The sequence below is a fragment of the Micropterus dolomieu genome, linkage group LG13, assembly GCF_021292245.1.
Source record: "Micropterus dolomieu isolate WLL.071019.BEF.003 ecotype Adirondacks linkage group LG13, ASM2129224v1, whole genome shotgun sequence".
Taxonomy (NCBI): domain Eukaryota; kingdom Metazoa; phylum Chordata; class Actinopteri; order Centrarchiformes; family Centrarchidae; genus Micropterus; species Micropterus dolomieu.
This window is the reverse complement of record NC_060162.1, coordinates 14,484,464-14,497,802: the sequence shown is the minus strand read 5'-3', so window position 1 is coordinate 14,497,802 and position 13,339 is coordinate 14,484,464. Positions and strand designations below refer to the sequence as shown.

The 13,339-nt window shown below is 41.5% G+C and overlaps 1 protein-coding gene across 2 annotated transcripts in view; it reads right to left on the bottom strand.

Annotated features, from left to right (window-relative positions):
* unc5cb (unc-5 netrin receptor Cb) overlaps positions 1-12,155 on the bottom strand; it is a 118,328-nt gene extending 106,173 nt beyond the window's left edge. For both annotated transcript variants that reach the window (XM_046066433.1, XM_046066434.1), the window contains exon 1: positions 11,558-12,155. In XM_046066433.1, coding sequence (XP_045922389.1) covers positions 11,558-11,675 — 118 coding nt within the window. In that variant the 5' untranslated portion in view covers positions 11,676-12,155. The remainder of the gene's footprint in view (positions 1-11,557) is intronic.
* Positions 12,156-13,339: the final 1,184 nt, after the last annotated feature.

Sequence of the window (13,339 nt, the reverse complement as noted above, 5' to 3'; positions counted from 1 at the left end):
TTCTAACGGAGTAAGAGATGAGAGCCAAAGGGAAAGAATGAAGAATAGAAATGAAGAGTAAAGCTGGATGTGACAGGCTGAGCAGAGAAACCCTTTAACCACTGATAGATGTTAGACAGCTACATCCCCTCATTGTGACACATCATCAAAGCGCTGATCACTTTTGTCCTCCCACTCGTCCAGCATCCTCGTTACGTGCCTGTGCGTGTCAGAACTGCTTTGACCAATCCAGTTGACTCCATGACCACTGACTTCAGACAGAACAGCTTGTTAACAGAGTGACCGCTGACAGTCCTTGGATTTGACATGCCCAGTTGATGTACCTTAGACTGTATTCTGCATTCTGTCAAGTTCTTATTAAAATAAACCATGGCAAAATAACCAAAATCGAAGCTACAGTGTAAATACTCCAGCTAGAGTTTCTCCTGCCTTCGCCCTCAAATTCAATCACTGTGGCAACATCTGCCAACAAGAAAAATGGCAGTCAAAACCAAAACCAGGTTGTGCCGGTATCTGGTGTTTCACAGAAAAACAACACAATGAGGTTTCGATTACGCCGTCAAATTTCCCAAGGAATTGCAGGGAGATGGAAATATGCATATATGTGAGTTGGTAATGCTCAAAGCTGCCCAATCCTTACAACGCATCGGTTTGTTCAACATTGTTGTATTTGTTTACCAGATTTTTGCCTCTTTTCCATGAACAAAAAGCCACACAAAGCAGCCCAGAATAGCTGTGCCTGAATCCTGGATGCTCTCAGCCTGTTCATCCTGTGGGTAAAAGCCACGCAGCTTAGGAGTGGCTCTGTCTCATTTTCATTCCTCCTCTCCACCTCCTTTTCTCCTGTTCTTCCTTTGGCTAGTATCATTGCTTTGGTTGGCGGAGTCTCGTGCTGGAGCAGGCAGCTAAATAAAACATTTGGCATGGAAAAACAGCGATAAAAATGTGGCTAGGCAAAAGCTGGTTAGACTTTGCAGACTTGTAAAAATAAAAATACCATGATTTAGTAATATGCAGCTTTCTAAATGCAAGGTATGTGTGCAGAAGAATTCAAACAAGCAGCTACTGAAGGAAACTCATCAGGAGGTATGATTTACCAGTGTACTGTTCCTTCCTTTACACAGCAGCAGTTACCCTGTAATGCCCTCCCCCTCCATGAGTCTCCAGTGTAACCCCCTCTACTTTTACCTGACAGATCGGCTTACCTCACGTCAGCCTAAAAACCATGGGAACCCCTATGCATGGTGTGTCACCACTGAATTATCGGTTTCCGCTGCACATGCTCCAGCATATCTGCAGCAAGCCATTATGGTGTATCAGTTTACAGTTAGTGTGCTGACTCCAGTGCAGCTGGTGTACTGTATGGGGTCATAGTTTATAGAGGTCTGGAATTAGAGAAACAAGCCTGTCATCTTACTAAGCTCAGTCATTTTTTCCAAACGGAGACCTCATCTCTCCATCAACTTGACTTGGGGGATAGCATTTCTACAAAACCTTCCATTTTGTTAAGAGAAATAGTTCCCACCAAACTGATGGGTAGGGCGACATAATAAAACTCCAGATCCTACTAATAAAAATAATGCATATATACAAATACTATTATTATTAAATTATTATGATCCCTGTTAACAATGGTAGTATTAATACTAGCCATTAAAAGATCAGTTGGTTTGAAAAGGTATTTGTAAATGTAGAAATTGATCCTTCATGTTGTGATAGTACGGTGAGCTTGTTCTGATCTGTAGGTAGCTGAGTGAGATCTGAATGTGGCATATACATGCCACGGTATATGCCTGTACCAATATTTTGGTTCTGTGTATGAAGGGATTGGGAAGCTGTGGATGCTAAACAGCAAACACAAGTTGTGTGTACGGTGGGAATTTCAAGCGAGGATCTGTATACAAAATAGGGCCAATTCAGACATTTGACCTGGTTTAGGAAAAACTCCTGCATTTTTTCCCTCTCTCTGCATTTCAGAGCAATCATCACAACAACATCCATTATTCACCTTCTGCCTACTGTTTGGTTAGCTCCTTGAAAGGGGCAAATGCACAGCTGGAGGCTTTCCTCTGATGCCAATCCCTTTCACAACTCAAATATTTGCATTTATTGTACAGTGCATAATTCCTAATATATCAAAGTAAGCATTCTTTCAGCCGATGATGACCGTATTACAAAAATATTGTGAAATTGAGGGCTGCTATATTTGACTTTGCTAAATCCTTTCATGTTAGAACATCATGTAGGACAAGCAAGGACTGACACTTTGAGCTCATTAATAATTCTGACATTTACAGCAGTGAACTTTCAGAGCAGCACAGACAGCTTTCTGTCATTATCAGCCTCATCTCCATAGTATTCATTAACTGAAGAATGCATACAAATCACAACAACACAGCAACTTATTCTTTGTGTGGAACCCCCTAATTTGGCAGATTTTAAACGTTAGCAGCGCTTTTTAGTTCCCTGGCAGATTCCTGAAGAGGAAAACAGTACAGTTTTCCTTCTCTGGCAAGCACACAAATTGTAGCAGTTTCGACAGTATGCTTTACATGTTAGGAGTCATAAAGTAACCCTTCACCGTGGGGCTTCTGTCTGGGCCCCATTTAAATGAGACCCATTGAGCTTGCCCCAGTTAAACACTGTCTGCCAGTCACCGGGGAATGATCATGAAGATATGGCACACACACACACAGGCTCACACACACGCTGTACAAACACAGGAAAGTGCTGACACCCAGCAGCAATCTCGAGTTGCAAACCATTACTGGACTCACAGTAAAAAAGCCCAAAATGAAGAAAAGAGGTCACGCAGTAGGGTGTTTGGGCTGTTGGGTGTTTGGTGGTAGTGATGATGGTGGGGTTGGGCGGTTAACTCTGCTCCGAAATTCTTGCTGTGGAAACAAAATGTTTTCCAAGATGCTGGTGAAGAATTACATTGTCCACATCGACTTGTACTGAGTTATTGCACAAAAACAGGAACAAACACCCATTCATCACGCGCCTTCAACAGTCAAGCATAATTTCAATGGCGTCATTTTTTCATCATCATCACCCCTGACTCTTAACACACATTTTGACTCTTCTCTGCTCTTGTCAACAGGAGTACATGGAGGGTGGGTGGGGGTGGGCGAATTTATCACACAGTGCATACCAATTGAGAAGCTTTAATTTAGCACCTCATTTAACTCAGTAAAAACAACAACTTTAAAGGCTGGCATTCTGACACACATTTAATTCTGCCCTCTGGTAATGGTCTGTTCTGTTTAAAAGTCTGTTTGGCAGCTCTGTAGATAACAGATGGAAGAAAAATGAGGGGAATTATGAGAAAGATTGATTTCCTGGGGATGAATGGTCTGGTATTCACACAGATTTATCTGAAACAGACTTTCTCGGACTCTGTTATTATTGAATAAACACACACGCGCGCATACACACACTCTGCCACCATATGCAGACAAACAAGAACATGTGCACACAAAGACACATACACAACACTATGCTCATACAGAAAGCTAAGAAAACAGAAGCACACTGAATTATGTGAGTCAAAGGGAAAATATTGTATGAGGTGATAAGAGGTGAAAGACTGCAGACTGTTAAGGGCACAACAATGAGTTTCTTTTCAAAAGAATATCACCTCCCCTTCACCAGATGACCTGAGTTTCTTACAAAGTAAGCACAAATGTGGTATAGTCAAATAAGCCACCTTTTCGCCTGCTCTTTCCCTAATGTCTTGTAAAAATGTATTCCTTTAGAAGAACAAGAACAAGCATTGTCCTTTTAGGCGTCCCAAGCCCATCTCTAAGGAACTGTAATGTAAACCAGAGACTGTAACTTCTCTTGTGGCATCTCAAAGCAGACACATTAATGGAGGGGAAAAAAAGAATGAAGGAAGGGGGTTGAGCGGATAAAGTCCCTCATTTGAGACCCATAAAAAACAAGGAGGCACAAACATTTATCTGTGGCAAGGCTTTCATCGGATGCTTTAAGAGCACAGAAATAACAGAGAGCAAGATGCTGATAAAGTGGAGACAGGAAATGGGGAGCGTGGGTCTCCTGCTCTCATGTTTCAGCCGGGACCAGCAGTCCCATACCTGCCCCCCTCCCTCCTTACCCCTCTCTCTGTTCTGCTGACATACAAAGACCACAACCCTCCCCGACCAGACATTAGTGCAGCGTCTGGAAACCACCACCCCTCTTCACAATGTAGAGATGTGACATATTCAGCAACAAAATGAAGCAAACGCAGGTACATAAAATGTGTATATGAATGTATCCACTTAAGGGTTTGACAAAATACATGCCAGCTTGGCAAATAACTTATTATGGATGAATACTGTTCCTATTCTTCAGGAGGGCTTTTTATATATTTTCTTTAGTCCCATTCCACTCGTGAGGCTCCAGCTCTGAGCACAAGACAGGGCAAAGCCAGGATTAAGGGTTTAGCTTTGTCAATCAGAGTCAGAACAGAGGGAAAGATAGCAGCTGTATTTCCATTCTGGAGAGCAGGCTGGATTTCCATAGAGATGTGAAAATTCAGGTGATTGCCAAAGCCTCCACGCTGTGTGTGACTCAGGTGTTATGAGTCACCATTGATATCATCTCACTTATTACCTCCACATTGGCCTTTCTCGTCAAACCTGAACATATATAGCCTGGCTTTAACATCAAAGGTGCCCCGACAGTGACAGAGCAGAGGATTAAAAGAGCACCTTGAGATGATGATATTCGTCATCATCATATATTAAAGTGACAAAATCTTAATTTAAAGACATTGTTTGTTTTATTTGGAATGTTTGACTACTTAACAAATTGTGGATGCTGTTATCATACCTCCATGTGCAGTGACATATAATATATACAGTATGTAGGTAGGTAGATGCAATTAGCTTAATTTCACTCAATTGCTGGATGCCTACGGGATCGGCAGTTGCTCTGGTGGAAGGTTGGGAAACACCCTCCAGTACTTTCACATTTGTTTATCATTGTCTTCACAATTACATATGAAATTCTGACATAAATTGTAATGCATGCACTAAATCACACTTCCAGCACCTCTAAGGCAAACTAATTAGATGGATTTTGAACTTTGAACAGAACTGTTTCCTCATTTCCAGTCTTTGTGCTAAGTTAACCGCTGCTGGCTATAGCTTGTATAGACATAAGAGTGGTATCAACCTTCGATTTTTTTGAAGAATTTAAACATCCCTAACTTTGACCAGTGCTAATTCTTGGCACCATAGACATGGGGCACATACTGAGCTAAACTAGGATTATCTCATACCTGTATGCAGGGCATGTTTGGCCTAAATGTTTGGCCTGCTGTCGGAGCTTCTCTCATCTTGCTGTGCCATGTTAGGACTGTGCTTACTATGTAGTAGTTACCAAAGCTGTTGCATGATCCATGCTGGGCCGGGGAATCATGACTGCAGGGAACACTATTAAAGGACACTGGGGAAATAACAGCATTCCCACTGACTCGGCCTTTTACTGCTCATCAGCACTTTGAGCTTTTTATAGTGTCTGTGTGCATACATAAGAGTACCAGCATTCATCTATCAAATCCCCTCTAACTCTATCTATTTTGTACCCTAATCCTCTTTACTAGGTAAAATAGCATGTATGGCAACAGTACAGGACGTTCATTTTTGCTGTGTCCACAGACGATTAGATAATCCAAATTATAGTGAAATGCTGACGATTATCACACTATACTATATAACCATGAAGAACAGCAGATAAGCCATATTGACAGTGTTACTAAATGATCGTAATGATTAAATTTAATAAAAGATCATACATGTAAAATAAAAATACAACAACTATCAAGATTAAAGTTCCTCCCACCTACTGTCTTTTAGTTACTCATACTCCTGTTTACCTGCGTTTTTAATGACATGTCCTTGACTGATTTCCTGTTGGGAACACAAAAATGCAGAAGGACATTAGCGGTTGAGCACCAGGGGGGAGGCCATGATGCCAAATTAAAGGGCAGGAGTGGAGTGTGTACTTATACTCACTCATGATGTGCTCTGTCAGCCCTGCTGCCTATAATGGCATGAGAAGGGCCACTTAACTCGTAATCACTTCTCTCTCCCCCTTCGGTTCTGTCCTCCTCTCTATCCCCCCCTCAACCCCTGATTTTCTGACTGTAGGCTCTGATCTCTAATCATAAATGAACTGTAGATCAAGAGCAGGGACAGTGGTCCACGCCCCCTCCCCCCTTGGATGAGATCCTGCAATCACAGGGCTCTTGGCTAGTAAGAGGCCAACAAGCCTTTGAATGAGAAATGACTATACCTCTAATGCATCAGCTATCTCGACTTTGAAGAGCCATTTTCTGGCAAAGGGGATAATACAGGTGGGAAATCAGGTCACCACCACCATCATCCTTACAATCATCATGCCCTATCTACCTCAGTAGCGTAATTGAAAGTGGGACCTTTTATACAATTATTTTCATTTGCCGTCCAAAGCCTAAAAAGCAAAACTTGCCACAATATGGCACAGTAATTTGTGCCCTGTGGTGCACTTTGACTTACCCTACTTTCAAAAACACACACACACACACACTATCTGGGTGTTGCAGTATACATTGTGTGGAGACACAGGTCAGCCATTCTGGCACAGGCCTGCCTGTCAAGTGCTGCTACTTGTGCCGAACTCTGCTAATGGACTGCTAATAGAAGTGAATGTTGCACTGAGAAGCTCCCCTGTAGTTGAAAGTGTCACACAGGGTGATTAATGACACACTCTCCTCTCCTCCCCTGTCCGTGCCTGTCCTCGCTCCACATCCCGCTTTCACCGCTCTCTCGCTCGCCCCCCACTTGTACTTGCAGCTCCCTCTCTTTTCCACTCCTCACCACTAATGTCTGTCCCGTTTGCCTCTTTTGTGTCCTTGCGATCACCCTCTTCCCACTCTTGCCATTGCACCTCTTCTCCTGTCTTTTTGTCTACCACTCTAGAAGTAGGGTAGATGAGAGGGATGACAGAGGAATCTGAAATCATTATTACACTTGCCAGCAGTCAAGTTTATTTGCAATGGTCTAGCTTCAAATGGCTTCAGAAAGCCTCGAATATGAGAGCAACAAATAAAAATGGCAAGGAAACCTCCAACAGAAACCTCATTAGGAAAAGGAGGACGGAAAAAGGCTTTTAGGTTTATTTTACTGGAGGAGGCGTCCTTCCACCAGGCTGGTCAGAGAGCATAAATATGCAGAATAAAACCATATCTGGTGCATTGGCATTACATCAAGGCACCTAAATATCAGGAGCATGTTCTCTGTATTGTTCCCAGGAGTTTGTTGGTTTTAACAACATGAGGTGGAGATTAATTATCTTTAAATGTCACTGATCTGATTTTAGGCTAAAAATATTAAATTAGACTCAAATGTAATGATTTGGAAATTATCGACAAGAATTACATCCGTCACAGTGTAGGGAACATTTTGAAACAGCATTCACACTGTTAGGAAAGGAAATGTAAGTAAAGTAAAAATCTAAATTAATCTGAACATTTCAAATACTTTTTTTCTTTTCTTTAGCTGGCAAACTTTTTCTTGGGCCGGTGGGGTTGCACTAAACTTGGATGTAATTTGGATGTACTGAATTTGGGCTCATGACCTTAGTATTTCTAAAATCTAAGCTACAGTAACAGTATTTGCACAACAAAAGATGTCACCCACCAGATGACTGCAGAACTGTTCTCAGCCCCAAAATAGCTCCATGTATATTTTTTGCCTTCATAACAATAGTATATGACATCAAGTGGAGCGGGGAAGCAAACTCAGCAGCCACTTTTCACAGTAATTATCACTCTCTACCACGCTCTGTCTGTGGCTCAGCTAGCCACCTGCATGCACCTCTGACCCTACTCAGCACTGTCAGACCATACTGTACACACTGTTTACTTTGCCCTCTTCCTTCACCTGCATGTAGGGAGGTGTGTAAGTGAATATTAATTTCCTTCAATTACATTAAATTGCTTGACTGTAAGTGTGTCATACTGCCAGCTCATGGGCGCTGGCAAAAGACTATCACAGGGGGCCATTTATAAGTAGTGCTACTTACACACAATGTGCTCATTGTGCATGTAGGCCCAGTTTATAGAATGACCGCAGTGGTTGTAATATTAGTGCCCCCCAAGGAGCCAGTTGTCAGGCCACAGGGAAGCCTGTTACAATAATAATGATGGAAATAACATTCACTTTTACCTGCATTCTTAAAGCAGAGCTCAGATCAGTCTGAAAGGGAGTGTCGTAAGCGAAAAAAAAATCAACATCTTACTGTGCACTGAGTCATAATATTTTAGAAACCATGTATAATAAAGATCCCTTAACTTTTCCCTCCAAAGGGAATCCTCAGAGGACACATCACCAGCTAGTGGAGGGGCGGCAGAGACAGGAACATGAAGTGAGCGTAAAAGAGGAAGTGAGAGACATAAGAGCAGCATTGTGGAAAATCTGAACTAATCCCAGGAAGGTCAGCACCCTTGGCTGGACTTTATCCTGAAAGTATCCACTGACTCACACAGAGATACAGCATATTGTATACATGTTACGTTATTAATCAATGACAAAACACTTTAAATGTAGTTTTCTCAGCCCATTCTCATTCCCAGGACGTTACATACCTATGCTTTGTCACATCTTTTGGCATCTAGTACCAATGCACATGGCAGCCTTTAGCGTCATAGATCGACGCACTGGGGGAAGGCCTTTTAGCGTCATTGTTCAACATTAAAAATAGGCCTAATATTAATGACAAAAAAGACAGCGTGAGGAGGTAGTTGGGGTGAATGGGTGGGTCAAAAGCTGGTGTTCGTTTCGAGTGTGAAACAAAAAGTTAACATTTATTCTTGTGTTACATAACGTAAGTAACTAGGTTATTTTACCCCAAACCATGATCTTTTCCTGAATATAACCAAGTAGTTTTGTTGCCTAAACCTTATGAAATTATCACAACCGAAAACCACTTGACCAGGCATTGCATATTTATTATTGCTAACTTGACAGCAGAGCCCTATAGACATGCATAAAGGGTACCCAGGGCATTAAAAGTGATGCCAAGGGTGCTGACCAAGCGTCCATATGTGACAAGTTGCCTTACTCATCTGCTCTTCTTTACAATTACATGTTGGAATTAATAAAGAAAGTGTATCTTTCTCCTTAATTCACTGGTCTGTCTGTTTCATGGATAAAACATGTTTCAGGTTCACCCGTTAGAACTACAAACATGTTTAACTTCTCCCGGGCATTGTGTCAAACATCTCTTGCAGGGTTTTTTTCACACATATTATCACAAGAAAGTATTCATTCCCATAAGAACTTCACATCCTGCATCAACCTTTCAAACTACATGCACACAGATATGGACGCTGCACATAATGTACAGCTCTGCCTCTGTGCTGGAAATACCAGAAGTACATCTGTTCTTGCACCAAGGGTATCCAATCAAGCAACTGTCACAGAGCTTCCAGCTACCTTTCTGGCAGCTCCCAGCTTATATCTGTCTCAACCTGTCTCCTTTGTCAAGAGTTCAGCAGGTTAATGAGCACTCTCATTTCCCAGTGCTCACTTATGACTGTAGATGGGGGTGAGAGCAAGGCCTCTCAAAGGCAAAGTCAGAAAGTAAAAATAAGCTGCAATAGTCAGATGAAATATATACCAAAGCAACCAAAATCTTGAAAATACGTTCAAATGACTCCAAAGTAAAATATCCAGGAAAGGGATGGTGTTCCAAGGAGTGTCTGCGTAAGTGAGCCACTTTAATCACCAGTAGTTTTACACTGAAGAAGTGACTCTCTAGCGATTTAGAAATGTGTAGAGCTCATCAATGCCCAAAAATAGAAGGGGCCCATTAATTAGTCTCAAACAATGTTCTTCTGGTGCATCGACTTCTTAATGGACAGAGAAGGACCTTGTTCGTATTCCCATCTAGTCAATGACACAGGGCTCTCCAGGGTTTTGGAATGGGTATTATGTCATCTCACCCTGCCCTTCAGAAACCGGACCTGTGCTGTTTTTCATTCTTCCTCTCCCTCTTTTGCTCATTAACTATGTAGGAGTGAGATGAAGGTCTGGAGCAGCTAGATAAGGTTGCTCGCAGACCCTCATCCCTGTCTTGGATATGTGCTCAGACCTACAATTTAAGCTTGTGTTGCTCTTGCATGAGCACCAAAGCCTTAACATAAAAATACACATGTTAGGCCATTGAAAAATCTGCTACTGTAGGTCTTTCCTTCCAGAGGTCTGTCTGCAAACCAAAAATCTGCTCATTCCCCCCAAGCTCATCATGTTATTCAGCCACAGTTCATTCCAGAATGAGCAGACAGACCACCTATCTTAATTCAAGAGGAACACACATTTCATGACATCTGACACACATGCACAAACACATACTGCACATTAGACCTCACACAGATGGGTTCCTCCTATAGCTCCCTTTGTTTGACAGACAATCCCACTCAGGAGAAAGCAGATTAAGTAAATGGCTTCAGGTGTTGTGGCATTATCTCAATGCTTTCCATAACTGACAGCTACTACGGTTTACAAAAAGCATCTTTCAACAGACGAATCTACTCTGGAGGAAAAAGTCTAAAGACACTGAAAGTTAAAAATGTTCTTTCTGGTTGAAGTGTAATGCTGAAAGAAATATTAAAATATTAAAACTGGACTTATCATATTTTGAGATGTGCTTGTTTTCAAAGAAGGTACATCTTATTTTGGAACGGAACTATTCATATGTAGGCCTATGTCAAAACAAGATGGGGTTAGAATTGTTGCAAATTTCTGCTGAAACCAAAAAGCCCAGGAAAAAACAAATTAATGAACATTTAGCCTCTCATCAACTAGGTTTACACAGTGTGAGCAATGTCCAGATGAAACTAAATGAATAGCAGTAGGAACTGGACATGAGTCAGAATTTAAATTTAATTTGGTTCATAATAATGACAGTAAAGAATGGTATTATTATATTTTACATCCTGTGATTCAGAATAGGTTAATTCTATATTTTTCACATGCAATGCCATTTTTATTTTAGTAAATAAAATCATGCATGACAATCTTTAAGGATCAATTTGGATAGATATAAAACAGCAGCCTAAATATGGGCTCTGTTTAATTTCGATGGTATCTTGGGTGCTTTGTTGGAGCACTTCTTGATTTATTTTCTTTGAGAACCAGAGAGTGTGAAGGTTTCTGTTAACAAATGCCAGTTGTGAAACAAGATATATTCAATATTTTTTTTTCATCATGTTTTTCAAGAGAAGCGTTGGTGGTTTGTCATATCTTCATAATTTATTATTGGGAGTTTATTACTGTAGGCCTTTACTTGCCTCGTTCCAGGCTGGTTATATGCTTTAATTTCTTAAATCGCTCAGTGCCAAAAGGTGGGTTAACTGTATTTTTTCTAATAAGAGTAAGAGTAAACTAACTTCAGGTGGTTGTTCATGTCCACCACAACCCCGCTGTAGCCTAAAGGAGTTTATAGAACTTTTACCGACAGTAAAAGCACCCAAATTCACAGGTGAAGAATACACTTTTAACTTTACCTTGAGCCACTCCGATATCCACCAGGAGAAAAAGCAAAAGCCAGGACACGGTCAGCATCTCACGAGAGGATCTCGGCACTCTTCCTCCTTCTCTATCAGTCTGTGCACCGAACCCCATAATGAGGAGTCAAACTCCGCACTGAGGCAAGTCCGAGTCACTGAGAAATCGCGCTCAAACACGCACTATTGTCGCTCGCTGTCGTGCGCTGCAGTCGAAATTTCACCCCTCAAAAAAAAACCGAGCGCAAAAAAAAAGGCTTTGCACAAAGTAGATCCAGCGCTGTGTTGTTGCAGTCATACAAACTGTGACAGTTTATGGAACAAGAGGCGTGTGCATCGCCGTCAGTCAGGAAAGATGTTGCATTAAAATCTGTCTCCGTTTGCTTTTCCCTTGAAAGGTTCACTTGGTTTGTCTAGAGGTGTGGATCGATGTCTTGATGGCAAATTCATGCTCCGATTAGTCCCACACCAAAATCAAAGTCCTCCGGTGAGTCCCTCTCTGCTGTACCTTTCACGCGTGCATGCGGGTGGGTGAGCTGTGTATGCGTGCGCCGCGCCTTGCGCTCCACTGATGGGACTGAACCGGGGGAAGGAGCTGTCTCTGCGGGCTACCTTGCTCCTTCAGCCAATCCAAGTGCTCCGGCAAGTGGCGGCGCTGTATCAAAACCTGGCCCGGACAGCAGCGAGGAATGGATGACGTATATTATCTAGCCTACATGGTTAATGGAAGCCTCGGGTTCAATGTTCAAACCAATCATTGAAGTCAGTCAAGCCTACATCTCTGAAGAAGCCTGCCGAGTCCTCTGTGGCTTAAAGAAATAATAATGATAACAATTTTTACATTTTATTGCATTTGGTCTCCCTATTGTGCCTGAACTGGAAACAGTTATGAAACAATTTATGAGCAACAGTCTTGAGAAAAAATTAATGTTTGAAGGAAGGTAGTATTTATTGCAGGGCTATTGTATAGGAAGCAATTAGAACCTGAACCAAAGTAAGTACTAATACCACAATGTATAAATATGTACTTGTAAATATTGAATGATTTGACCTCTTTGGTTCTCAGAGAGCTATGAAATCAAATGAAACCATGTGAGAAGTTTAGTGGGGAAATGTCTCTGAAATACTTCAAGGAGACCCAACAAGACACTGCCTTTTTATAAAGAGTCACAAGATAAAGACACCAATAACTATAGCTGCAGAGTGAATATAGTGGAGTAAAAAGTACAATATTTCACTGAAATGTAATGCAGCAGAAGTATAAAATTGTGAAAAATGGAACTTCTACAGTAAAGTGTAAGTAGGCTACTTCAAAATTGTACTTAAGTACAGTACTAGAGTAAATATACTTAGTTACATTCCATCCCTGTGTATTGCACAGGTGCTTCCGTTTTCTGGCCTCTCTGTGTATTTTGAGAACATAAATCCTCATTAATTTAGCACAGGCGCTGCAACAGGAAGGCATAATTTATCTGACTCGGCCCTGCACTCCGCTTGTTTCTGCCACTCTAATTGTTATTTAGAAGTAGTAATGGCATGTCACAAAACCTGATCAATAATGATTTCAGCCATACAGACATACTCTTGGACACACACACTCATACACACACAACCTTTGCTTTTCAGGGGGAAATTTGTTTCAGTGATTCCGATAAAAGTCTGATGAGTAATTTCATATGCATGACAGATGTCTGGGCAATGCCCCCGATACTTTGTGATTAATGTGAAATATGAGCTTGGCACTATCTCTGCACCAAAATGAAACGTGATAACTTTTAAAAT